Raw genomic sequence first — 26741 nt, forward strand, 5'->3', positions numbered from 1 at the left:
TATGGGAGCCTGGTTAGAAGAGCTCATTAGATAGCACCTTTCAATCCTCCTTGTTCAGAGGCCCAGAGAGCTCAGGTGTCTCGCCCAAGGTCACACTATGAGCTAAGGGTAAATTTGGAACTAAAACTGAGACTCCCTGCCCTTCTGATGCCCACTGGCCTCAATCCTAGTGGGCACACTTGCTTGCCTCCTGCCTGGGTCTCTGACTTCAGGAGGGCGGAGGGGGCCCGTGTCAGAGCCTCCCGCGCCCCAGCGCATCGCTCCCTACTCCGCCTCTCGGGATCCTTTAAGAGGCGGGGCTTGGCTGCCAGCTCCGCGGCCCGGGCAAAAGGCTGGGACTTTACTCCGGGTGGCGGCGAGGACGAGTCTGTGCTCCATCAGCTGCCGCACCCGCCGCCTCCCGCCCCCAAACCCCATCCCCGCGGTTGAGCCACGATGAGCGGCAGAGTCGGCGATCTGAGCCCCAAGCAGAAGGAGGCGTTGGCCAAGGTGAGCCCTAGCCCTGGCCCGGGCTCTCGCCCCGGGCTGTGGTCCTCGCCCTCCTGCGGCAGCGAGAAGGGACGGGGCTGGGTGGGGGCCGAGGGTCCGTGGCGGGCGGCGGAGGGAGCAGAGGCGGCTGCCCCAGCCTGGCCCGCGCCCGCAGATGGCTCCTTCCTTCCTCTGCCACCCTCAAGGTCCCAGGAAGTTTGGCCACCCCCCGCCCAAGCTCCGAGCAGCCGTGGCGGTGCCACCTGGGGAGAAGTGGTTGCTTGTGAGTCCCCGGAGGCCGCTGAGGGCACAAAAGCAACATTCATCCTCGGGACTGGCAGCCGGGCCCTGGGGCAGGGGCAGGGGCAGGGGCCCAAGTTTCCTCCCATTTGCGGGAGGCTTTCTTCTTGCAGGGGCAGTGGCACGATGGAAAGGGCTCTGGATAGCTCCTTGGGAGACTTGGATAGCTCCTGCCCCGGCACCAAGCCGCTGTGCGACCTTGGGCAAAACCCTGCCCTTCTCTTTGCTCCCTGATGCCATGGAATGAGGAGGTTGGACCAGATGATGTTGAAGGGAACACCTCCATGTGTGAATTCCAGGCTCCCCCCATGACGCACTGGGTTGGTGTCAGTTTGAGCTGAGACCAGCCGTCCCTTATCTTGCATCCCAGACCACTGCCTGGCTCAGGACTTGAGGTTTATGCTCCTCAGAAGGCAAGAAGGTGAGCCTGGCTTTGCCTTGGCACCTGTGACAAGGAGGGGCAACAGTTTGAGGGCTGGACCTTCCTCTTCACCAACTAAATCTCTTGTCTGTCACCCCTGGGGAGTGAGGAGGTCGGCTCTTCTCTGGGCAAGAGCCGATTGGGTCTGGCCCCAAGATTTGGAGGCTCCACAGCTGGGGAGTTTTCCATGGCTGGGAAAGGTGGGGTGGGGGGCAGATGTATCCTGCCACTGGCAGAAGTAGGGAGGCACCAGCTCCATAAAGGCTTTGTCCCAGGCTGGGCCTCCCCCATCCCAGGAAGGCTGGACAGGGAGGCTTCAGATTTTACTGCTGACTCGCAGGAGAGGTCAGGCAGAGAAGGGATTAGGTGGTGATTAAACTGGAGACCAGGGGCTGGTTAGGGTCCTTAGAGAGGGGTAGCTTCATGCCTGCAGTTTGGAGGAGCAGTTTCCCTGGTGCACTGGGAGCTGCTTTGCGGGGTGGGATGGTCTGAGTCCCTGGCTGACCTAGGCAAGGGGCAGAGGTGGCCAGTCCTCATTAGTCTCCTCTGGGACTGCCCTCTAGGTCAGTGGCCAGGGAAAGGTGGATGGCTGGGAGCAGGAGGCTCAGGGAGGGCATATGGGGGCCTCTTCACCTACCAGGGAGTGAGAGGTTGGAGGTAGGTGTGGCTGTCCGTTGAGGTCACTGTCCATCTCCTTTGTTTGGCACTACCTGCACTTTCCCGCTTCCTGGCTTCCCCTACTGGAACTGTTCCCTCCACCTGAGTTGCCCGCCTCCCTCTCCCTGCTGCCTTTGAAGTCCTTCAAGCCCAGCACAAATGCCATGTTTTATAGGAAGCCGTGTGAGACCACCTCTTTCTTCCCTTTGCTCCCCAGCAAACTCCTCACCCTTCCATGGGGCAGAAGACCATGGTGGAAAGAGTGTGTGCTCTGGACTCAGACAGACCCGGGTTTGCATCCCAGCTCTGCTAATGACTAGCTGTTTGACCTTGGGCATGTTACTTAGCCTCTCTGAGCTTTAATTCCTTCATCTGTAGAATGGGGACAATACTTCTACAGGTTGTGAGTGAGGAGTAAATAAGCTACAGTGCCAAGATCAGCGCTGAGCGACAGGGAATGCTTGGTAAACTGACAGCTTTTACTGTAGTCTGTACCAGAGTGCCTACTATCACGATTAGCTGGGAACACATCTGCCTGCCCGCAGATCGGTGTGTGGGAGCCCTTGTTTTGGGGCAGGGGCAGTGTCTCGCTCCCTTCCCACTTCCTGCCCTGCTACCTGGCACCCCCTGACAAGACAATGCTCCAGGCAGCATGAGTGCCTAGGTAGTGTCTGCAGAGTTGAACTATGTTAAAGAGAGGTCCAGTTGGCCGGGCGTGGGGGCTCACGCCTGTAATCCCAGCACTTTGGGAGGCCGAGATGGGCGGATCAGGACGAAGTCAGGAGATCAAGACCACCCTGGCTAACACGGTGAAACCCTGTCTCTACTAAAAATACAAAAAATTAGCCAGGCGTGTTGGCAGGACCCTGTAGTCCCAGCTACTCGGGAGGCTGAGTCAGGAGAATGGTGTGAACCCGGGAAGCGGAGCTTACAGTGAGTGGAGATCGCCCACTGCACTCCAGCCTGGGCGACAGTGCGAGACTATCTCAAAAAAAAAAAAAAAAAGAAAAGAAAAAGAAAAAAAGAAAGAGGCATCCAGCAAAAATCTCAGTGGAGAGTCCTAGGCAGAGGGCAGCAGTCAGGGCAGGCCCTACCACTCACCCCGATGCCTCTCCCTACAGTTTCGGGAGAATGTCCAGGATGTGCTGCCGGCCCTGCCGAATCCAGATGACTATTTTCTCCTGCGTTGGCTCCGAGGTGAGGGAAGAGGGGCTGCGGGAGGCTGGGGCAGGGGCTTGTTCTGGGCAACAGAATGGCACCATCTGAAAACCCTGCCCTTGGCAATTGGGGCATCTAGAGTGTCCAACCTTTAGCGCCAAATGGCCCTTGGCAATGACATAAGCTCAACCCTCCTAGTGGATAAAGACACTGAGGCTCAGAGAGGTGAAGTGACTTGTTCCAAGCCACACAGTGAGCGAACTGCAGGCAGAGAAAAGGGGAGAGTCCAGGTCAGCTGACCCTTGGCCCACAGCCTTTTCCATCTACTGGAGAAATCTGCTCTGCTGATGGAGTTGGGGAAATTGGCTGAAGAAAAAGTGAGAAAGGCCCCAGCCATGTAGGTGGTCAGAGGCAGAGCCAAGTGTAGAACCAGAGTCCTGGCCCCTGCTATGCCCTAGTGTGATGGCGGGTCCCTGCAGACCACAGTTTAGGCAACTTGAGGGAGGGACAGAGTGCATGGGGAACCTGAGGGGCACAGCCTGATCTAAGGTGACAAGAGTCTCCTCAAAGCAACACCAGGCTCTAGAGCCCAGGTCCTGGTTCCAGCTCTTCCCCAGCCTGGCTGTGGTGCCTTGTTCAGGGTAAATACTTCCCTAGGATCCTCCTCTGGAAGAGCAGGACAAGACCCGCCTGCTGCAAGACGTGACATGACAGAACTCTGCATGTGGTGTTGAAATGCACACATTTCTACTGGCATGAGGGTCAAATTCAGCCCGGTGCCCCAATCCCTGAGATGTTTCCATTCTTTTCCCTCCTCTCCTTTCCGGTGATTCAGGTCATGTGCCATCCTCCCTGATTCTTCTGACACTTTTTATTCCCCCTCTATATAGAAATTTTATTAACAGACATAAATAATAAAGAAAATTCCATTATGGCCAGGTGCAGTGGCTCATGCCTGTAATCCCAGCAGTTTGGGAGGCTAGGTGGGCAGATCACTTGAGGCCAGGACTTCGAGACCAGCCTGGCTGACATGGTAAAACTCCACCTCTACTAAAAAATACAAAAATTAGCCAGGCGTGGTGGCGGGCACCTGTAATCCCAGCTACTCAGGAGGCTGAGGTGGGAGGGTCGCTTGAACCTGGGAGGTGGAGGTTGCAGTAAGCTGAGATTTCGCCACTGCACTCCAGCCTGGGTGACAGATGGAGACTCCGTCTCAAAAAAAAAAAAAAAGGTTACTTTTTTTTTTTTTTTTTTTTTTTTTTTAAGTAGAGACCTAGGTTTCACATTGGCCAGGCTGGTCTCGAACTCCCGGCCTCAAGTGATCCGCCTGCCTTGGCCTCCCAAAATGTGGTGTAGAATCATATCCTAAAATATTAAAGTACAAATTATGCCCTATTATTTTAATTTTAATTTTTTTTTTTTTGAGACAGGGTCTCACTCTGCTGCCCAGGCAATGGGCATGATCATAGGTCACTGCTACCTTGAACTCCTGGTCTCAAGTGATTTATTCATTTATTTACTTAGAGATGGAGTCTTGCTCTGTTGCCCAGGCTGGAGTGCAATGGTGCAATCTCGGCTCACTGCAACCTCCACATCCCAGTTTCGAGCGATTCTCCTACCTCAGCCTCCCAAGTAGCTGGGATTACAGGCATGCACCACCACGCCCGGCTAATTTTTTTTTTTTTTTTTTTTTTTGTATCTTTATTAGAGACGGGGTTTCACTATGTTGGCCAGCCTGGTCTCGAATTCCTGACCTCATGATCCATCCGCCTTGGCCTATTTTTATTTTTGAAACAGGGTCTCGCTGGCCTCAAACTCCTGGGCTCAAGTGATCCTCCCACCTCAGCCTCCCAAGTAGCTTGGACTACAGGTACACACCATTGTGACTGGCCCTATTATTTCTTTATGGACACATAAAGACATGCACATGCACACCCTAGGAGTCTTGGGGCAGGTGAAGAGATGTATTTTCCTTTTCTTTCCAGAAATTTCATAGAGCTGGCACGCTCCTGAGAGGCTGCTTGTAAACATCTGAGGGCAGATGCATCCAGGAGCCTCTGGAAGTGTCAGTTTTGCCCCTTTCCCCAAAAAAGCTTCCATCCCATCTCCCCCTACCCCAGTCCACCGCCCAGAGAGGGTGGAGGGGCAGCGTGGGGGCGGCAGTGGAATTAGTTCAGGCTGGAGGAAATTTTGGCCCAGCATTTGCTGAAGGGCTGCAGCTAGAAGCAGGTGGGTGGAGAGAGTGGGAAGATAGTAGCCTTCTTAAAGGGCCAGTTGCAAAACGATCCAGCAGACTAGGGAGCTGCTGTTCGGGGGAGAAGCATGGTTTCTGAGCATGGTTCTGAACAGTAACACAGCTCTCTTACTAAGGCAGGGGCCAGCCAGGGCTCCTGGCAGCTAGTCTCCCGATTCCTGGGGAGCCTCATACTTCAGGCACACCCTACCCCCTCACAGTGGCGGTCATTCAAAGAGTGTGGTCATTCTCATTTGCCAGATGAGAAAACAGGCTCAGAGAGGGGAGGGGACTTACCTGAAGTTACACAGTTAATGCGAAGCAGAATCAGGGCAGAAACCTAGGACTCCAGACTCCAGGCCAGTATCCTTTCCAGGAAGCCACCCCTGCTCCTTAAAGCCAAGCTCAGCCTCTTACAACAGAGGAAGTGTCTCCTCTGCATTTCATTTGTGCCTCACATTTCCTGGGCAGGAGCTCAGGCCTGGTCAGAACCTAATACGAATCTCAATTGGGTTTTTTTTTTTTTTGTCCTTAAAAAAACCAAAACCCAAAAAACAACAAAAAACCAAGGCCTGGCATGGTGGCTCATGCCTGTAATCCCAGCACTTTGGGAGGCCAAGGTGGGAGGATCACCTAAGCTCAGGAATTCAAGACCAGCCTGGGCAATATAGCAAGACCCTGCCTCTATTTAAAAAAAAAAACGTAGCCGGATGTGGTGGCGTGCACCTGTAGTCCCAGCTACTCGGTAGGCCCAGGTGGGAAGTCACTTAATCCAGTAGTTTGAGACCATAGTGAGCTATAATCGCACCACTGCATTCCAACCGGGGTGACAGAGCAAGATTCTGTCTCAAAGAAAATAAAACAAAACAAAAAAACAGCCTTTTCTCTTTCTCTCCTTCAATCTGATAAAGACCTTTCATAAAAGCCACACACCGGCAGAATGTCTGTCCCTAACCTAGGTGTGTGCTTGGGGCTCCTCTCCCTCCCTTTCTCCACTGAGGGCTTTAGTTTTCTGCTGGCTTCCAGGCATGGAGAGCAGGTCCGCAAGTCTCCTCTGCTTCCCCGACTGAGGCTGAGTTCTGGGCACCCCAGCAAAAAGGATCAGACAGCAGGATAAAACAAGGAAGTGGTGGAGTCCCTGGGAGGGAGGCAGAGTGGGTCTGAGTCTCTGCATTTTACAGGTCTAGGGAATGAATGAACCATCACCACCCAGACAGCTGCTCCTGAGCTGGGTTCTTGCAGTGCCCCAAGCCATGCTTTGAGTTGCCCCTGACCAGGGCAGCAGGAGCCTGGAGAGGCCTCAAGCAGGCATGGGGAGGCCTCAGGTGTGGTACTGCTGGGAGCAGGTGGCAACTCTGGGACAGAGCCCTCACAGAAGATGCTGGATGTTGGGCCTTGGCAGATAAGGGTTAACTGGAGAGCATCCCCAAGATAAGGGGCTCACAGTTCGCCACCACTCCTGTTCCCAAAGAAGATAAGGGTTCTTCTCACAATAGTGGTGTCCTTCCTATGGAAGATTCTCATTTTCCTGGCCCAACTCCCCCATCATGAGAGGACAGTGCCTTGCATCTTCCAAGTGTTTCTAGCTTATCAGATGATTTGGTCAGAGATGTACAGTATCTTGTCCAAGGTCAAGCAGAGAAATGAAGAGCTGGGATGCAAACCCAGAAGATATTCCTCTAAAAGCTGTCCCATGCTGCCACGGCAGCACACAAAAAATGGTGGGATTCAGTTCTGCCAGGACGTGTCCAGCACCTGTGATGGGTGTGGCATTGGTCAAATCTCTTGAGGGAGCCTATCAGCCTGGGAGAAGGGACTGATTTTCGTAACAACAGTCAGGGAATGTGCTCGGCACTTCCAGAGAGCGATGGTTAAGGGACCGGTGACAGTCCAGAGGGCAGCCTGTCTGGCCCAGTTTCCATGGCTGTCAGCAGATCTAGATGCCAAATCCACAGAGGACATACAACTGGGAGGGACAGTTCATAGGTCAGATGGCAAAATTGATCAGAATCTGGATCTCAAAACTCTTTGAAGGATAGACTGAAGTTGACTGTAACAAGAGGAAATTTGATAGGGAAGGATCTAAGGTCTCTCCTCTCCACGTATGCAATGGAGGCTTAGCAGTGGCACAGGTGGAAAGGATTTGGGGGGTTTCAGTGCCTATAAGCTCCACCTGAGTTAAGGGTGTTGACTGTTGCCAAGAAAGTTCTTAGGCTGGGCGCAATGACTCATGCCTGTAATCCCAGCACTTTGGGAGGCCCAGGTGGGTGGGTGGATCACCTGAGGTCAGGAGTTTGAGACCAGCCTGGGCAACGTGGTGAAACCCCGTCTCTACTAAAAATACAAAAATTAGCCGGGTGTGGTGGCATGTGCCTGTAATCCCAGCTAATCAGGAGGCTGAGGCAGGAGAATCGCTTGAACCCGGGAGGCAGAGGTTGCAGTGAGCCAAGATCGTGCCATTGCACTCCAGCCTGAGTGACAAGAGCGAAACTGTCCACTCCCCTCTCCCCCCAAAAAAAAGAAAAGAAAAGAAAAAGAAAGTTCTTAGACAACACTTGGGGCTCTGCGTGGCTCTTAGAGCACACTCTGAGGGGGCCCTGGAAAATTGGAAAACACTCAAAGGGAAGTTATTTGCATGGACTTCAGACCAAGCTGTGGGGCTTCATAAAGGCTCTACAGATGGGCAGCATGATGGTAGGGGAGATGCAGGGTGGCAGCACAGAATCTTCCAGTCTGGGAATTGTTGTCATGAGGCTAAGGAGGCAATCCTACTCTCTGAGTGTCTCTGAAATGAATCTCAACTCAGTATCAATCAGCTGAGTGCAAATTGCAGCTATGATTACCTGGGAGCAAGTGGCCTTGGGGGTCAGTGAGGTCTTTGTGTTCAAGCTTGAGCAGGACAACTTTTGGGGCATCATGCATAAAGAGGTGACCCAGGTGAAACTGAATTCTGAAACTTGTCAGGAGCCCTGGGAGGCAGGCCCTTTGTGTGGCTTTAGGGAATGTGTGGGCCCTTTGAGGACATGACAAGGTTGGGTGGAGGCTCATCAACCCCTCTATCCCACTGGGATGTTCTGCCAGCTCTGCCACAGATTACAGGGGCAGCTATATTCACCTTTGTTTTCTGTTTTTCTTGGGACAGGATCTCGCTGTTTCACCCAGGCTGGAGTATAGTAGCAAGATCTCAGATCACTGCAACCTCCACCTCCCAGGCTCCAGCAATCCTCCCACCTCAGCCTCCCAAGTAGCTGGGACTAGAGGTGCATGCCACCACCTGTAGCTAATTAGTTTTTTTTTTTTTTTTTTTGGAGAGACGAGGTCTCACTGTATTGCCCAGGCTGGCATGTTCATCTTTGAACTGTGGTGTCAAGGTCTCAGGATTGGATGTGAGACTGTGGAGGAGATAAACTTTGTGCAAGGGGGAAGGCCAAATGATAAGAGGATCCAGGGTTCATTTTCACTGAGAGGAGGGAAGACCTTTAACTTGATTATAACCACTGGAGTAAAGCTCTTTTGACCCTGAAGTTACAATGGCTGCCCCCAGCTGCCCTGAACTTTGACCTGCTCTCCTCGCAAACCTGGGGCCTGTGGTGCCCCAGAAGTTCTCACTAAAGGCTCTCATGTTAGCTTCTGCTTGTGGGATGGTCTGAGGGTTAGCTGGAGAGATGACTGAGAGGAACTGGCCGTATCATGGGAATACGGGAATCTCCCCATCCTTGGACACCCAGTCCTGCTAACCTAACCCTGACCAGAACTGTTTCCCTGTTACAGCGAGAAGCTTCGACCTGCAGAAGTCGGAGGCCATGCTCCGGAAGGTGAGACACATTTGGCTGTTGCCTCAGTTCCTCCCCATCAGAATCACTCCTTGCGTGGACTTCTTTTGCCGCACCTCCCATCCCAATCACAGCTTTTGGCTTTGAGTATTAGCCGACCACTGTTGCCTTATCCCTCTGGGACAAACTGCATTCCCTTCCCTGGCAACACAGGCTTTCATAGCTCTGGGCCAGCCAAGAATGATAATCTGTTCTGCTAAGACCTCTGAAACAGGCAGGGCCTTCTTTTCCATTCCTGCCTAATGCCTTCTGGTGACCAGTTATGATCTGGTGGTCCATTCACGCTGTCGCTTATTGCTACATGTCTATTAAACCTCCCCCACCATCCCTGCTTTTTGTTTTCTTTTTTTTTTTTTTTCTCTTTTTGGAGACAGAGTCTCACTCTGTCACCCAGGCTGGAGTACAGCAGTGGTGCGATCTCAGCTCACTGCAACCTCCGCCTCCCAGGTGCAAGTGATTTCATGCCTCAGCCACCTGAGTAGCTGGGATTACAGGCATGCACCACCACAGCTGGCTAATTTTTCTATTTTTAGTAGGGACGGGTTTTGCCATGTTGGCCAGGCTGGTCTTGAACTCCTGGCCTCAAGTGATCCACCCGCCTTGGCCTCCCAAAGTGCTGGGATTACAGGTGTGAACCACCATGCCCGGCTGTCCATCCCTCCTTTTAAAAATTTCCCCATTGTATCTTTGCAGCATGTGGAGTTCCGAAAGCAAAAGGACATTGACAACATCATTAGCTGGCAGCCTCCAGAGGTGAGCACAAATTATCTCACCTCATCCCTGTGCTAGGCCTTTCAGACCCACAACCTGGGTCCTGGATCCACTGGATTTGGATCCTTAGAGGAAAGGTCTGACAATGCGCACTGAGCCCTGATGGTCTCCAGAATGGGCATCTGTTGGTACCCAGGGGAGGGATGTAGAGAAAGATACTGATGAACCTGGAGTAAGGCCCTGTGGTCCAGGCAAGGTATGGATGCCTGCTGACCAGGTGGCTCCTCTGTGTCTTTGCCCAGGTGATCCAACAGTATCTGTCAGGGGGTATGTGTGGCTATGACCTGGATGGCTGCCCAGTCTGGTACGACATAATTGGACCTCTGGATGCCAAGGGTCTGCTGTTCTCAGCCTCCAAACAGGACCTGCTCAGGACCAAGATGCGGGAGTGTGAGCTGCTTCTGCAGGAGTGTGCCCGCCAGACCACAAAGGTGAGTGGACCACCATGGCTAGAAACGAGTAGACCACAGCAGACGCATTCCAGCAGAAGGAGGGATGTCACACAGGAATATAAGCACAGCTTCAGGGCCAAGGCCCAGACTTTTTTTTTTTTTTTTAATTTTTAAAACTTTTTTAGTAGAGATGGGGTTTCATCATGTTGGCCAGGCTGGTCTTGAACTCCTGACCTCAAGTGATCCACCCCCCTCGGACTCCCAAAGTGCTGGGATTACAGGTGTGAGCCACTGGACCTGGCCGAGGCCCAGGCTTTGGGATTTCCTAGACCAGTGACATTTCCAAGTTTTAGAATATTCCCAAATGTCTATTTTGCCATGTAAGGACTTTAAAACAATGACCATCTATTGTTGCCATCATTAACACCCAAAACTATAAGAATGGCAATAATCTCAGATTAAAAAGCAGTCCTTTAGGAAGCTGCAGTGAGCCAAGATCGTGCCACTGCACTCCAGCCTGGGCGACAGAGACTCCATCTCAAAAAAAAAAAAAAAAAAAAAAGGAGTCCTTTAAATTGAATAAATTTAGCTTCATAAAAAACTCACTACATTATTGTTATTTTTCTGATTTATCTGGGGACCCAGTGAAATCTTACTGTGGATCAACCCATCCTTGAGCAAGTATTTGGGTACCACTGGTGCAGATGATTTCATATTCTTGCTTCTCTAATTCTGTATTTAAAAAAGATAAGGATGGCTGGGTGTGGTGGCTCATGCCTGTAATCCCAGCACTTTGGGAGGCTGAGGTGGGCAGATTGAGCCCAGGAGTTCAAGACCAGCCTGGGCAACATGGCAAGAGCCTGTCTCTACAAAAAAAAGTAAAAAATTAGCTGTGCATAGTGGCACATACCAGCTACTAGGGAGGCTGAGGTGGGAGGATCACTTGAACTTGGGAAGTCGAGGCTGCAGTGAGCTGTGATCACACCACTGCACTCCAGCCTGGGCAACAGGGCTAGACCCTGCGTCAAAAAAGATAAGGACAGCTGATTCCCTTACTGAGAAAAAGACTGAAGAACAAGCAGGAGCTGCCACTTCCCACCTGCCCTCCTCTCAGCAGTTGTAAAGATCCAGTGAAATGATGTCATAAAGTCTAGGAACATTCCCACACTCATCTGCAAATGTTCACAGAGAGCCTACTGTGCGCAGAGACCCTGCGGAGCTGGGGATGCAGGAAGCATTAGACGTGGATGCACCCGAGGGTTCAGGGTGCACAGAACATCTGTCCTCAGGCGTAAGTGGCTCTACGGGTACCGTGCACAGAGCACACAGTGACTCAGGAAGGGGGAGGCCATCAGGCCAAACTGCAGAACCAAAACCATCTCACATGTCATCTAGATCCACCCAGTCATGTACTGGATAAGAACACGGAGACCTAGGCAGGAAGAGTGACTTGCCTAGACCACAATTCTGGCCTGGGGTGATTATCTCAATTTGGAAAACTCTAGGTCCGGCCCTAACTAGCTATGGTTGCTCTATGGGTGCACAGTGCAATCATTTGGCCTGGACTGGAGTGGGCTTCTGAAGTAGGACAGCCTGACATGACTTCCTGCTCTCTGTTCCCTGCAGTTGGGGAAGAAGGTGGAGACCGTCACCATAATTTATGACTGTGAGGGGCTTGGCCTCAAGCATCTCTGGAAGCCTGCTGTGGAGGCCTATGGAGAGGTGAGGGGCAGGGGTGGGGAGGAAGGGGACAGAGGGAAGGGGAGGAGGAGTGGGCCCCTCTCCTAGGCTGTCCTGTGGGATAGGTGAGGCGATGGGGGCAGATTCTGAGCCTGCTGGAATCAAGAGTGATTTTGTTTCCACAGTTTCTCTGCATGTTTGAGGAAAATTATCCCGAAACACTGAAGCGTCTTTTTGTTGTTAAAGGTAAGTTGGGAATTTCTTGTGATAAAGCCAGATGGAAAAGAGGGGTCAAAAACATGACTAGGGCAGATGGAGGGTCAAACAGTGAGCCAAAAGAGGGGGTCTGAGGACATGTTCAGAAGACTGCTGCCCCTGCTAGTGTGCTGGCTCACGCCTGTAACCCCAGCATTTTGGGAGGCTGAGGCGGGAGGCTCTCTTGAGCCCAGGAGTTTGAGACCAGCCTGGGTAACACAGCAAGACCTCATCTCTATAAAAAAGCTAAGGAAATGAGCTGGGTATGGTGGTGCATGCCTGTAGTTCCAGTTTCTCAAAAGGCTGAGGCAAGAGCATTGCTTGAGTCCAGGAGTTTAAGGCTACAGTGAGCTATGATTGTACCACTGCACTCCAGCCTGGGCGACAGAGCAAGTCTCCAACTCAAAAAAATAAAAATAGGGCTGGGTGCAGTGGCTCACTCCTGTAATCCCAGCACTTTGGGAGGCTGAGGTGGGCAGATCACTTGAGGCCAGGAGTTCAAGACCAGCCTGGCCAATATAGCAAAACCCCATCTCTACTAAAAATATGGAAATTAGCTGGGCGTGGTGGCCCACACCTGTAGTCCCAGCTACTCAGGTGGCTGAAGCACAAAAATCACTTGAACCTGGGAGGTGGAGGATGCAGTGAGCCGAGAGCTCACTGAGGCTGAGGCAAGAGCATTGCTTGAGCCCAGGAGTTAAAGGCTGCAGTGAGCTATGATTGTGCCACTGCACTCCAGCCTGGTTGACAGAGCAAGACTCTGTCTCAACAAAATAAAATAAAAAGAAGACTGCCTTTCACATACACAGACTACTTTACAACTCACAGAGCTTTCATTATTTATGACCTCCTTTGAGCCACCCAGCCTGATGAGATAGGAAGAGACCATTTGATTATATCCACTGTAAAGATGAGAAGGCTGGACCTCAAAGATGCCCATGCTGAGCTGCACACCCTGGGCTGCCTATGTGGGCTCCACAGCCCTAGGGAACATGTGGCCCAGCATGGGCGGGCGGGAGGGTAGGAGGTGCTGCAGAAGACGCTGTTAGGGACAGACTGGGCACTGCTCCCAGCCTCACATTATCTGGTCTCTGTTCCAGCACCCAAACTGTTTCCTGTGGCTTATAACCTCATCAAACCCTTCCTGAGTGAGGACACTCGTAAGAAGATCATGGTCCTGGGAGGTAAGTGGTCCAGACTGTTTCAAAGGATGGTCTGTAGCCTAAATCGGGTCCAGCTTTAGGGGTGTGGCTGTAGCCACCAGGGTGAAAGCTCTCTCTGCTAGTTTGGGAGCAGTGGGACCCAGGAGCAAGCTGGGGCGGAGCTAGTGCCTTCATCTGTTTTCCTAAGAACTCTTTCTCTCAGACACTCTAGAAGCAAGCACTGGGTCCATTATTGTAGATTCAAAGATGAATGAAACTCCAGTCCTTGCCCTCAAGGAACTTACAGTATAACAGGAGACAGAAGACCTAGAAAGAGAGGCTGGGTGCAGTGGCTCATGCCTGTAATCCCAACACTGGGAGGCTCAGGTGAAAGGATCACTTGAGGCCAGGAGCTCAAGACCAGCCTGGGCAACAAAGTGAGACCCTGTCTTTACTAAAAAATAAAAAATAGCTGGGCATAGTGGTGTGCACTTGTAGTCTTAGCTATTTGGAGGCTTAGGCAGGAAGATCTCTTGAGCCCAGGAGTTCAAGGCTGCAGTTAGCTATGATCGTGCCACTGCACTCCAGCCTGGGCAACAGAGCAAGACCTTGTTTTTTAAAAAAAGACCTAGAGAGAGAAAGCTATGATATAAACTAGAAAAGACAGTAGACTAGTCACAGAGAGGGTGCCACAGAAGTTGCAAGAGCAAGGTTACTTTCAGTTGGGGAAAACTAGGAGCAGCTTCATTTGACAAGCACATAGTATGTGCCAGGCCCGAGCTAGTGCCAAGACTACAAAGATGAATAAGACAGAGTCCTGGCTGGGCGCAGTGGCTCATGCCTGTAATCCCAGCACTTTGGGAGGCCGAGGCCGGTGGATCGCTTGAGCTCAGGAGTTCGAGACCAGCCTGGCCAACATGGTGAAACCCCATCTCTGCTAAAAATAGAAAAATTAGCCAGGCATCGTGGTGTGCACCTGTAATCCCAGCTACTTGGGAGGCTGAGGCAGGAGAATCGCTTGAACCCAGGAGGTGGAGGATTGCAGTGAGCCGAGATTGCACCACTGCACTCCAGCCTAGGCAACAGAGACTCTGTCTCAAAAAAAAAGGGGGGTCCCTTGAAGGTCTTTTGGCCTTTCTGGGAAAGCAGACACAAACAAATCTATCAGTATGCTGCGGTAAATGTACGGAAGGGGAAACCACAAAGTGCATGGGAGCACTCAGCAGGAGCACTCACTCCACCTGAGCTAGGAAGAGGGTGATGCCTACCTAAGCTGCGTGCTATGGAATGAGTAAGAGTCTGCCAGATGGAGCAAGGCAGGAAGCTGCTTGGCAGAAAGAAGAGCATTGAACAAAGACCTTACATAGCATGGCAGAGGCAGCTGTTATAGAATGTGAGGCAGGGTGTGGCAAGGTATGAGGCTGGAGAGGGAACCAGGAGTCAGGCCCCAGAGAATCCAGGGCACTAGATTGAGAAGCTGGGATATGACTCTACAGGCCACTGGGAATCAGAGGAGTTTTCAGCAGGGGAGTACCACAGATTTTAAACCGAGACACAGTACTAGCAAGATTGCGAAGGCTACCAGTTTTCACGAGCCTGTCTCTACAAAAAAAAGTAAAAAATTAGCTGTGCATAGTGGCACATACCAGCTACTAGGGAGGCTATAGATTTGTTTGTGTCTGCCTTCCCAGAGAGGCCAAAAGACCTTCAAGGGACCCCCCTTTTTTTTTGAGACAGAGTCTCTGTTGCCTAGGCTGGAGTGCAGTGGTGCAATCTTGGCACACTGTTGTCACAGTCCATGCAAGAAGTGTTGCAAGCCTGAATCGGGGAAGTGGCAATAGGCATAGAGAGGAGAGGATGGATTTAAGTATTATTTAGGGCCAGGTGCAGTGGCTCTGGCCCACAATCCCAAACACTTCGTGAGTGTTTGGGAGGCCCAGGTGGGTGGATCGCTTGAGCCCAGGAATTCCAGATCAGGCTGGGCAACATAGTGAAACTCCATCTCTACAAAAAATACAAAAATCAGCCAGGTGTGGTGGCGTGTGCCTGTAGTCCCAGCTACTTGGGAGGGTGAGGTGGGAGGATCGCTTAGCCCAGGAGTTTGAGGCTGCGGTGAGTCGTGATTGGTGCCACTGCACTCCAGCCTGGGCAACAGAGCGAAACCCTGCCTCAAAAAAAAAAAAAAAAAAAAAAAACAAAAAAAAAAAAAAACGTTATATAGGAAGTAAAACAGCAGAACTCAATTGACTAGATGTAGGAAGTAAGTGAGAAAGAAATCTAGAATGAGCTCCTGGTGTCTGGCAGAGGTGACTGAGAGATGGTGATGCATTAGTTCAACTGGGGAAAACAAAAAAGCTTGAAGTTGAGCTTGAGGAGTCTGTGAGATATAAAAATGTTGGGAATACCTAAGTTTGAAGGTTAGGAGAAAACTCTGGTCTGGAGATGTGGGAGTTATCAAATAACAGCAGCAGCTAAAACCTTGTCAGTACGTAAGACTGCCTACGGAGGAACAGAGGCGGAACCCTGGGGAACATCTGAGCTCAAGAGCAGGCAGAGAAAGAGGAACCCAGCAGGGAGACTGAGAAGAAGTGGTTAATGAGGTTGGCAGAGAAGCAAATCAACAGGGAATGAATATGCAGGGAAGTAGGGGCAACACCAGGGCACAAGGGAAAGTGTGACCCAAAACCCAGCAAAGAGGACACACAGGCATCAGCCAGGGACAGGCAAGAGTTCAGTTTTGCTGAAGTGGAGTGGAGGGAGAAGAGGCTAGAAAGGTAGATTGGGCATCCAGGTGTGGTGGCTCACACCTGTAATCCCAGCTACTCGGGAGGCTGAGGCAGGAGGACCACTTGAGCACAAGAGTTTGAGACCAGCCTGGGAAACATAGTGAGACTCCATTTCAAAAACAAAACAAAAAGGTATATTGGGACAGGCTCATGAAAGGGTGAATGCCACCTATAGCACTGAACTTGGGGGGTAGGTAAGAGGGATTCTGAAGGCTTCACAATGTTCATCTTTTGGTGACACATCAGAAGTGGAGATTTTCCAAATGTATGCTAGTGAGACCTGGGGAGTGACGTGAACTCGTCAGGGAAGTGTAGGACTTCTGGGTTCCAGACTTAGCTCTGGCAGCAACAAGCTCAAGCTCTTTTTTTTGTTTTTGTCTTTTTCTTTTTTAAATTTAGGTCCCCACAAAAGCATTCTTTTTCCTTTTTTGAGGGAGTCTTGCTGTTGCTCAGGCTGGAGTACAGTGGCGTGATCACGGCTTACTGCAGCCTCAACCTCCTGGGCTCAAATGATCATCCCACCTCAGTCTCCTGAGCAGCTGGGACTACAGCCAGCATACCCACCTAAATTTTTATTTTTGGTAGAGACGGGAACTCACTATGTTGCCCAGGTTGATCTTGAACTCCTGGGATCAAGCAATCTTCCTGCCTCAGCCTCCCAAATCACTGGGAATACAGGCATGAACCACTGCACCCAGCCAGCTCTCTGCTTTTTGTTACCTCAGTTATTCTCTCTGTAAGATGGGAAGAATCCTCCTGGCCTTATCCCAACTCTCCAGCTGGACTGGGGGAAGAACTATAAAAGCTGAGCAAGAGGTTTTTATGATTTTTGTTTTTTCTGCTGCTACCACCCACCATGGGCATGAGACGGTTTGGTTTCCTGGCAGCAGAGCTGTGTAGGAGGTTCAGTCTGTTCCCCTACCCACACCTAAACTCTTTCAACCAAACCTGCCTCAGGCTGGGAAGATACAGAATCTTCAACAGAGGGGGGAAATTCACTCGGGCTGGTCACTGGAGCTTAGCAGTGCAGATTAAATCACCCCAAGACCACAGACACTGTGTTCCCAGGAGTTGCATGGTCTTTGGTCCCTAAAAATCTGAGGGCTGGCAGACTCTGGACAGTTTCTGCGGGTCTCCAGCCAGCATGACATTGGCTTGTACCCCAGGGCCTGGAGCTGCTGCCTATATATGCTCTATATAGTAGGCATAGGCAGGTTTTAGTATCAAAATATTGTACCTGGCTGATATTTATGAATTTGGATTGGTGGAGAAGTGGTTCTTAGCATTGGCTGTGCTAGAGTCAAACTCTCCTAGACAGGAAGGAGCTTGGGTATAAAAAAAAAAAAAGAGCCAAATTACTGGTGGCTCAACAGCTGAAAACAATGGGAGCAGAAGTGAAATGGTGGCTGGGGTAAAGCCAAGAATCCATTTAAGGGGTGACTCTACAGAGATGCATTTACTTATTAAGTCACGACTTAGCTGTAGGGGAAGGTGGGGGAAAGACACATAGTTCTGCCCTCACAGTGTTCAGCCTAATCAGGACAGGGTATGTGCATTCAGGCCTTCCTGCCCGCCACACGTGCTGTTTCCTCTGCATGGAATGTCCTTCTCCCCTTTCTTCGTCCCGCCTCCTGCTGTACTTCAATGTATCACCTCCCTGGGGTAATAACATACTCTTACGTGTATAAGGCACTTTATGGTTTAAAAAGCCCTCTCGGCCGGGCGCAGTGGCTCATGCCTGTAATCCCAGCACTTTGGGAGGCAGAGGTGGGTGGATCATCTGAGGTCAGGAGTTCGAGACCAGCCTGGCCAACATGGTGAAACCCTGTCTCTACTAAAAATACAAAAAATTAGCCGGGTGTGGTGGCGGGCGCCTGTAGTCCCAGCTACTCAGGAGGCTGACGCGGAAGAATCACTTGAACCCGGGAGGCGGAGGTTGCAGAGGTTGCAGTGATCCAAGATTGCACCACTGTACTCCAGCCTAGGCAACAGGGTGAGACTCTGTCTCAAACAAAAAAAGCCTTCTCAAGTACTTAGTTCATTTCACCCCCACCATAACCAGGCAGGGCAAGAATAAGGTCACTTAGCTGTTCAGACACAACGAGGACAGGAACCAGGGTCTCGATTTCTGGCCTGGGGCAGAGCCATCCTCTGGCTCCTACTGAACCCCTTGCAGTACTATGCATGCACTGTGTGCTCCTAATGCAGGAATTTGAGGCGGGGTGTTGTGGGGTGTAATGGATGAGTTTTTTCTGCCTCTTTAGTGTAGACCACTAGGGTTATGGCGAAATCTTACCTAGCGTTGAGATACATCTTTATCCTTCCTTCCCTCTCCTGCCAGCAAATTGGAAGGAGGTTTTACTGAAACATATCAGCCCTGACCAGGTGCCTGTGGAGTATGGGGGCACTATGACTGACCCTGATGGAAACCCCAAGTGCAAATCCAAGGTATGAGCCGCCAGAGGCTGGAGGTGAACAGGGATGCCTGGCTCAAATGCACATTCCAGTTCACTCCATGCCATGCTTCTAGATCAACTATGGGGGTGACATCCCCAAGAAGTATTATGTGCGAGACCAGGTGAAACAGCAGTATGAACACAGCGTGCAGATTTCCCGTGGCTCCTCCCACCAAGTGGAGTATGAGATCCTCTTCCCTGGCTGTGTTCTCAGGTAGGGGCCTGGGCCCTTCCAGGAGACCCGAGCTTTCATCTATAGGTCCTGATAGGTGGGCTGGGATAGGAGAAGCCCTGGTGCCAGGACCCCAGAGAGGGCACACACAGACAGAATTATGTCTAAACTGGTGATGTCCCCTGCAGGTGGCAGTTTATGTCAGACGGAGCGGATGTTGGTTTTGGGATTTTCCTGAAGACCAAGATGGGGGAGAGGCAGCGGGCAGGGGAGATGACAGAGGTGCTGCCCAACCAGAGGTACAACTCCCACCTGGTCCCTGAAGATGGGACCCTCACCTGCAGTGATCCTGGCATCTGTAAGTATCTCTGCCTTGGCAATGCCTTGAAGCCCCATGTCTGGCTTTCTGCCTGTGAGGTTCCTCTTCCTCCATGGATTTTTGGCTCTGAGTGTTAGAACTAGAAGTGGAATGCCATTGGTTCAATCCTCTCCTTGTACAGATGAAGAAATCTAGGCTTGGAGACTTGTTTATGGTGACCTAGCTGGTTAACAGCAGGGTGGGACTTTGATCTCATACTTCTAGGTATGGGTGAGTCACGGTCCTAGGCGATCACAGGGGTTCAACACGTCCGCTTTCTGGTCCAGGTCTAAGTGGGTCTGTGACTGGACAGATATTTCTTGGGGATGCTCCTTCCCAGAGGTCACAGAGACAGAACTGGCTGGGTGGGCATGGGATCACAAGGTAAGCGGAGTGCTCAAAAGTCCAGCCTTCACTCCTGAGTTTCACTCATCTCCCGGCTGACCAAAGAACGGACACAGACTATGAGCAGGCAGTTTACACAAGAATACAAGAATGGGAAACAGACACTGGAAAAGGTGCTTAATCTCTCTTAACTTTGTAATACCATTAAAATTCCCCTTGACTCAGCAATTCTACCTGTGAAAATTTATCCTACAGAAATACACAAATACACAAAGATATAGGAACAAAGATATTCCCAGTAGCCTGGGAAACTGGCAGTAAACCATATGACCATGATAAGGTCTGTTAAGTAAATTACAGTCCATCCATACAATGTTAAAGAGAATAAACTGACATGTAAAGTGTCTGGGACATGTTAAACAAATAAGCATGAAACACAGCATGTATGGTATATACTCACTTTGGTTAAGGAAGTGTGTACACAGAAAAGAACTCTGGGGAAATATATGCTAACTCTAACAGTGGTTATCTCTGGGGTGATAGATGTTTATGGAGGGCTTTCATTTTTACAGTATTTCTGCAAACATATTTTATGATGACTACATATTAATATTACATTTATAAGCAGAAAAACCATACCTACACCCCCCTCAACACCCACAATCAAATCTCCAGTTTCTTTTTGTCAGAGCCAATGGAAAATCAATCAGAGCAAAGGCTTTATCATCAGAGCTGAGCTGGACTTGACTAAAGGCTAGCTCCATGGCCTTCGGCAAGTGACAAAACCTAAGCTTCGGTTTCCGGACTGCTACACTGGGGGTATCTCACAGGGATACCTGATGATTCGATGTGATAAGTTCTGTGAGGCGCTTAGCATAATGCCTGGCAGAGAGCAAGCACCCAATGCACTGCAGTCACCACTATTATTGTTAGGACAAGGCCTGTGGGAGAAGGGCCATCCTGGAGACAATGCTGGGAGATGGGAGAAGCCCTGTGCCCCATTTCTACGGCAGTACCAGCACTACCAGGAGATCTGAACTAGCCTCACAGATGTCTTGGCCTCTCTGCTTGTCTACACCGTCACCCAACCTGAGATTTTGCCTCCTTCCTCACATCCCAGGGACCCTTCATCTCCACTGCCACCTCCTCGCAGGTGCTCTGTGGTACCATATAGCTCCTGGGGGAGGCGGAATATTCTTATTAGTGAGCAGCCGGGTCCTGGGGGAGAAGGCGTATACTGTGTGCTTCAGCAAGAACAAGGCTTAGCACCAGCCCAGACAATGTCACCCACAGAGGAGAAAGCACTTAATACATACAAGCTTGAATTTTTTTTGTCTGTTTCTTTGTTTTTAGTAGAGACGAGGTATCGCTGTGTTGCCCAGGCTGGTCTCGAACTCCTGGGCTCAAGCTACCCTCCTGCCTTGGCCTCTCAAAGTGCTGAGATTACCAGCATGAGTCACCATGCCCAGCCTTGAATTATTTTTTTAATGGATGGGGAAGCTGGGGCATAGAGAAGGGATGTTCTCCCATAAAGTAGCTTGTGTAGACATCAAGACAGAAGACATCAGAGAATCCTAGAGTCCTGATCCAGAACCTCTTGGCCATTGACTGTCCTGGATGTGACAGACAGTGTGGAATCCCAGACCAGGGAAGTAATTGACCCAAGGTCACAGAGCCAGTAGGAGAGCCCCAAACCATTTTCCAGCATCTGCCCATTACCCCTCTATCTTCTCTTTAGTATCTGAAGGACACCGCCCAAGAAGGGAACATGAACCTTCTAACATAATCAGGCTTGGGCTTGCAAACCCCCAAATTTATTTTAGCTCCTTCTGGATACATTCCCAACAAGAACCTTTACCTGCCTGCAGGGTCTTGTCTGGGATCTGCTCCTTGCCCATTCCCAAGAGGAGCAGAAGCAGGCAACAGGATCCATTCCCCCTTCCCAGGTACAAAGACAATGAAGTCGGAATCAGCTGTTACCCGGTGCCACAGCTAAGGTTAGATGTGAGCCCAGAGAGAACCCAGTATTAGCTTGCAAGCTCATCCGCGGGAGGGCAATGCCCTTGGAGAACCAGGAGACCCCTGGAAAGCAGAACAGTCATCCAGTAGAGAAATTAAAACTGTGCCAGCCTCCAATGGCAAGAGCACATTAACCTTCCCCAGGCTTCTCTGGTCCTTATCCCAGTGCACTAAATTACCGAGGAGAAGAACCAAAGTTTGAATTGATTTCGCTTTTGTTTTCTCACCTAATATTTACCAAGGGCCTACCGAGTACAGAATACTCAACTAGGAATGAAAAGATTCCCAAAGAAAGATCTGGACTTTGTCCACTAGAAGTGCACAATGTGGTCAGAAGACTGGAAACACTGTAGAAAGGGTCAGCAGTGCTGTGGTGAAAAGAGCCCAGCCAGGCACCAGGAGGCCTGATTTCTGAGTCCAGCTTTGCCAATGAGTCTCCCAGTGTTTTCAGCAAGTGTCTCTATTAGGTTTGGTTTTCCTTCTCCTTAAAATGACAGAAGTGATGGCCGGGTGTGGTGGCTCATGCCTGTAATGCCAGCATTTTGGGAGGTCAAGGCGGGTGGATCACTTGAGGCCAAGAGTTCAAGACCAGCCTGGCCAACATGGCAAAACCCCATCTCTACTAAAAAATACAAAAATAAGCTGAGTGTGGTGGCGCATGCTGGTAATCCCAGCTATTTGGCATGAGAATTGCTTGAACCTGGGAGGCAGAGGTTGCAGTAAGCCAAGATTGCACCACTGCACTCCAACCTGGGTGATACAGAGAGACTCTGTCTCAAAACAACAACAACAAAAAGAGAGGAGTAGACCAGAGCAGATCTTAATGTGGGGTCCCCCAGAGCAGTGGTTCTAAATCATAAAGACCAAACACTTCCTCTTTACAGCAAATAGTGTCTAAAATGTCCCCTTTACTATTCTGAAGTGAAATTCAAAATACAGAAATTCTGAATATTATATCCCGATAATATAACCCATCCTACCTACACACATAATTTAAAAATCAATATAATCTCCTATGGTAATAGAAAAGAGATATAAAAGGGAACTAATATATATTTTTTCAATACATGAATGAGAGGGTAAGGTTGTACCTTTCCCATTGGGAACCATGGCCCCAGAGGTTCTACAGTGGGCTCCAGGAAATCTAAAATTGTGTGCTTTCTTTTTTTTCTTTTCTTTTTTTTTTTTTTTTGAGACAGAGTCTCGCTCTTGTTGCCCAGGCTGGAATGTAATGGCTCGATCTCGACTCACTGCAACCTTCGCCTCCCAGGTTCAAGTGATTCTCCTGCCTCAGCCTCCCAGGTAGCTGGGATTACAGGCATGGGCCACCACGCCTGGCTAATTTTGTATTTTTAGTAGAGATGGGGTTTCTCCATGTTCGTTAGGCTGGTCTTGAACTCCTGGCCTCAGGTGATCTGCCTGCCTCAGCCTCCCAAAGTGCTGGGATTAAAGGCGTGAGCCACCACGCCCAGTCAAATTGTGTGCTTTCATCAGATTCTCAACGGGGTCAGTTACCCAACTAATGTTAAGGAGCCTTATCCTGGAGGGTGTCTGGGGGCTCTGTGAGTCTATGATTAGTGTCAAAATGAACCATGCAGACTCTGGAGCTGCAGTGACTCCACTTCCCTCTGGCCTGTGGCTCTCTAGATCAACCCCTTTCTTGTTTCTGAGGCCAAGTATCTTGCTAGGCAGGGCCATTATCGACCTAGTACTTGGTCCAACGAATGCAAAGGACCTCTCCTCCAGCATGGTTGATTCTGGTTGCTAAGGCTCTATCATCCAGGGCAGAGATGAAGCTTCACTCTTGCCAGAGGGACTATTGGCTCTGAAAGACCTCTAGCACAGGGGAAAAATAGATGACTAACACCTTACACCATGAGGAAAGAGTGGGTGGTGTGTCTACCCTTTGTCTAAACTATGCATTTTGTCCAGGGTCAGGAAAAGGTTAAGTCTTAGGATTAAATACAGGATTTTTTTTTTCTTGCTGGGAACAGTGAGAGAAGACCAGGGTAGGGATGGGGCAGAACTAGTGTTTTTGTTTTCACATTCAGTTCTCCTGAAGGGGTGTTTGGCTGAAATGGAACAACTTCTCAAAGAAACAGGGTTAGATTAAAAGCAGCCTGTTCCTCTGCCAAAGTGTGGAAGCTTTCTCTGCCAAGTGCATGCCCATTTTCTCTTTCCAGAGGAAACCACTGCTAATGTCTGTTACCTATCAAATATCTTCCATCTAGAAGCATTACATGTTTCCATAATAAACAGGGCATACAGTGCTCGCTTTGTCAGCACATACACTAAAATTGAAACAATACAGAGATTAGCATGGCCCCTGTGTGAGGATGACAATCAGCTTATCTTAAATAAATAAATAGAAAACAGGACATACACACCCACACATATATTCACAGGAATTGTCTGTCATTCACTGTATGTTTGAAGGAATTTTGAAACTGTCAAACTCATCACAGGATTTGAGGAAACTTTCCCATTGGGACAAGCACCAGAGTGGTATCATCAGAGAATCTGGGAGTCTAAACAGACAAAGCAGTAAAGCCAAAAGTATTTTTACCTATGTATTTACAAAAATGTTACAAACTGTTTACATACTGTTCTGCAACTTGTTTTGGCTTCAGGACACATTGTGGACAGTTTCCTGTCACTTCTGTGGAGCTATCCTCTTTTTTAAAAAATATATCAGTATTCTATCATATGGATTACAATATAAAATTGTTGAAGCAATTCTCCTTTGATGAACATTTGAGTTTTCCCAATCTCTTATTATTACAAATAGGGATGCAACGAGCATCTCTGTCCATTTACCTTTTTGCAGGATAAATTCCTGGTTCAGAAAGTTTGTACATTTTACCTTTCATCAGAAATTGAACAGGGCCAGGTTTTCCAGGGTCCAAGTCAGGCAGAACAAATGCAGCAATGTGGACCAGACGGAAACTCCAGCTCTGTCATTTCCTCACTGTGTGGCACCAGAGTCACACCACCTCCTTTTTATCAGATATAAAACAGGACTACTGCTGAACTCATAGAGTTGGGGGAAAGAGTGAGAAAACATATAGGTTACCAACCCAGTGCTGCGACACACAGCTATTATTGTTATTATTACAACTGCTACTGCTGCTGCTAATTCTCCTCCCTCCTTTCAAAGTCCAGTTCAAGCTCTAACTCCTTTAAAAAGCGTTTCACATGATTTCAGTCTACCAGACCCTCTTCTTCCAAGCTGGTACAGACGAGATGGTCTCTGTCACTCATCTGGCACTTGTCATGTTCTGCCTGTTTTTTTCTCTCCATGAATGTCTTGTCAGGCCCACTAGATTAAGTTTCAGAAGGTCAAGGATCATTACCTAGGCTACCTTAATCCCCATGACCTGCCACACTGCCTTGCTCAGTCACCAAACATCAACAAAAATCACTATCCCCAAGCCCTTTGCCAGAACTGCCTGAATGTCTGGTTTCTGCCTTCCCTCAGATGTCCTGCGGTTTGACAACACCTACAGCTTCATTCATGCCAAGAAGGTCAATTTCACTGTGGAGGTCCTGCTTCCAGACAAAGCCTCAGAAGAGAAGATGAAACAGCTGGGGGCAGGCACCCCGAAATAACACCTTCTCCTACAGCAGGCCTGGCCCCCTCAGTGTCTCCCTGTCAATTTCTACCCCTTGTAGCAGTCATTTTCACACAACCCTGAAGCCCAAAGAAACTGGGCTGGAAGACAGACCTCAGGAGCTTTCATTTCAGTTAGGCAGAGGAAGAGTGACTGGAGTGGGTCTCCTTGTCTCTCAAATACCTAAGGAGTCCCCAGGAGCTGGCTGGCCATCGTGATAGGATCTGTCTGTCCTGTAAAGTGTGCCAACTTCACCTGTCCAGGGACAGCGAAGCTGGGGGCGGGGGGGCAGGTACCACAGGGTGGCAGCAGGGAAAAAAATTAGAAAAGGGTGAAAGATTGGGACTTAACACTTCAGGTAAGTCAGCTGCTGGGGAGAAACTTGCTCCTCAATGAACACGTAAGTTTAGATCGCAATGAGGAGTAGCAGGGTAGCTGGTTGCTAGAGTTACGGTGGGGATCAGAAACTCTTCCAAACTTTTTAGCACTGAGGCTGGGGGTAGCTTTTGGCTTTTCCCAGGTCTCAGGAGGTGGCCTGAGTCAGCACACATCTTCCCACTAGGGTAGACAGGCTGGCCTCTCCCTCACTTTGAGACTTTGGCAACTCCTGGGCCACACGGCCTGCCTCTTTGATTACTAATGATTGTCAGTGACTCAGAGCTTCCTGGGACTTCGGGTACCCACCCGCTGTTCTCCATGCAAACAAAGCGCAAGGGAAATGACCCCCAGGGATCGCAGCTGCAGGGAGGGCCAGGGAGGTTGGGGGTGGGAGTGAATGCTAAAAGCAGATCGTCCAGTGCCCTTTTCAGTGCTACCGGCCTCTCACCAAGCAGTCCTCCATGTGAGCAACCCCGAGACAAAAATGCTAAGTGGGATCAAGAGAGCAGCACTCGGAGAGGGTGTTTGCCAGTCTGAGTGTCCCGCGGTGCCCGCCAACCCGCTTCCTGACTGACCTGAGCAAGGTCTTACTAAGCAGTCCCATCTCTGTGGGAGGCATGCAACGCGTGCAGGGAGTTCAGGTGCCGGTCGGCGTAGCCAGGCCTGGAGGTCCCCCAGGCAGGAGGCCGCCCAAAGGTGGGGCCGGCGTCTCGCAGACTAGGGGCTGGGCTGGGGGCGGCCACAGACGGCCTCGAAACCACAGCCCTTACCGCAATCCCACGAGCCCCGCCAACGAACCACAGGTGCTGAGCTGCACAGAACATGGGAAGGCGGCCCCAGACCTGGCGGGAACGTCTTTCCCTCAGAGCCAGGCCCCGGCCCCGCCTGGGAAGCTCATCTTGCGAAGCTGAGGGAGCTCGGGGCAAAGGCCGGGCTAGCGGGGACCGGAAGGGGCCGAGGCTGCACGGGCCTCCGCCAGAACGCTCAGGACATCCCGGCCTGGGTTTACAACGCTGTTAGGAAAATTAACCAATGAATAAAGCAACGTTCAGTGCGCAGGGAGTGAAATTCAATGCCCACCGCTTCGCTCCTCGCTGCCTCTCACTCAAGAAGCCCAAACTTAGACGGCCTCAGGGACCCAGCAGCCGTTTCACGCCAATAGGTAGGGCGCATGCGCAGAAATCCTCTTCGGCTCGCTAGCGTGAGCTTTCCCAAGGGGCCACGTCCAGCTTGCCTTCTGATTGGCCCAGCTGGTGGGTTGTCTTCCGCCATCTTTGATCAGGGCTCTAAGAATGCTCCTGACCGC

General features: G+C 50.4%; 1 protein-coding gene and 1 non-coding gene across 3 annotated transcripts; both read left to right on the forward strand.

The window, feature by feature from the left end:
* Window positions 1-295: 295 nt before the first annotated feature.
* On the forward strand, window positions 296-26493 carry SEC14L2 (SEC14 like lipid binding 2). Of its 2 annotated transcripts, XM_054470312.2 has the most exons (12): window positions 296-489; window positions 2968-3043; window positions 9009-9052; window positions 9764-9823; window positions 10084-10272; window positions 11860-11955; window positions 12099-12159; window positions 13269-13352; window positions 18438-18544; window positions 18627-18766; window positions 18913-19082; window positions 24925-26493. In XM_054470312.2, the coding sequence occupies exons 1-12, from the start codon at window positions 436-438 to the stop codon at window positions 25053-25055; spliced, it is 1212 nt and encodes a 403-aa protein (XP_054326287.1). In that variant the 5' UTR covers window positions 296-435; the 3' UTR covers window positions 25056-26493. The 2 variants fall into 2 exon arrangements, with proteins under 2 accessions (XP_054326287.1, XP_054326288.1); XM_054470313.2 differs by lacking the exon at window positions 2968-3043 and having other exon boundaries at window positions 323-489.
* On the forward strand, window positions 23714-23817 carry LOC129023749 (U6 spliceosomal RNA). Its single transcript, XR_008496897.1, has one exon. It is a non-coding gene; the product is annotated as a U6 spliceosomal RNA (small nuclear RNA).
* Window positions 26494-26741: the final 248 nt, after the last annotated feature.

The sequence above is a fragment of the Pongo pygmaeus genome, chromosome 23 (assembly GCF_028885625.2).
Source record: "Pongo pygmaeus isolate AG05252 chromosome 23, NHGRI_mPonPyg2-v2.0_pri, whole genome shotgun sequence".
NCBI lineage: Eukaryota > Metazoa > Chordata > Mammalia > Primates > Hominidae > Pongo > Pongo pygmaeus.

Coding starts and splice junctions, on each gene's coding strand:
- SEC14L2 (XM_054470312.2), top strand. CDS start 436: ATGAGCGGCAGAGTCGGCGATCTGAGCCCCAAGCAGAAGGAGGCGTTG. Junction 18,767..18,912: donor TTCCCTGGCTGTGTTCTCAG/GTAGGGGCCTGG, acceptor TGTCCCCTGCAG/GTGGCAGTTTATGTCAGACG. Junction 19,083..24,924: donor CTGCAGTGATCCTGGCATCT/GTAAGTATCTCT, acceptor GCCTTCCCTCAG/ATGTCCTGCGGTTTGACAAC.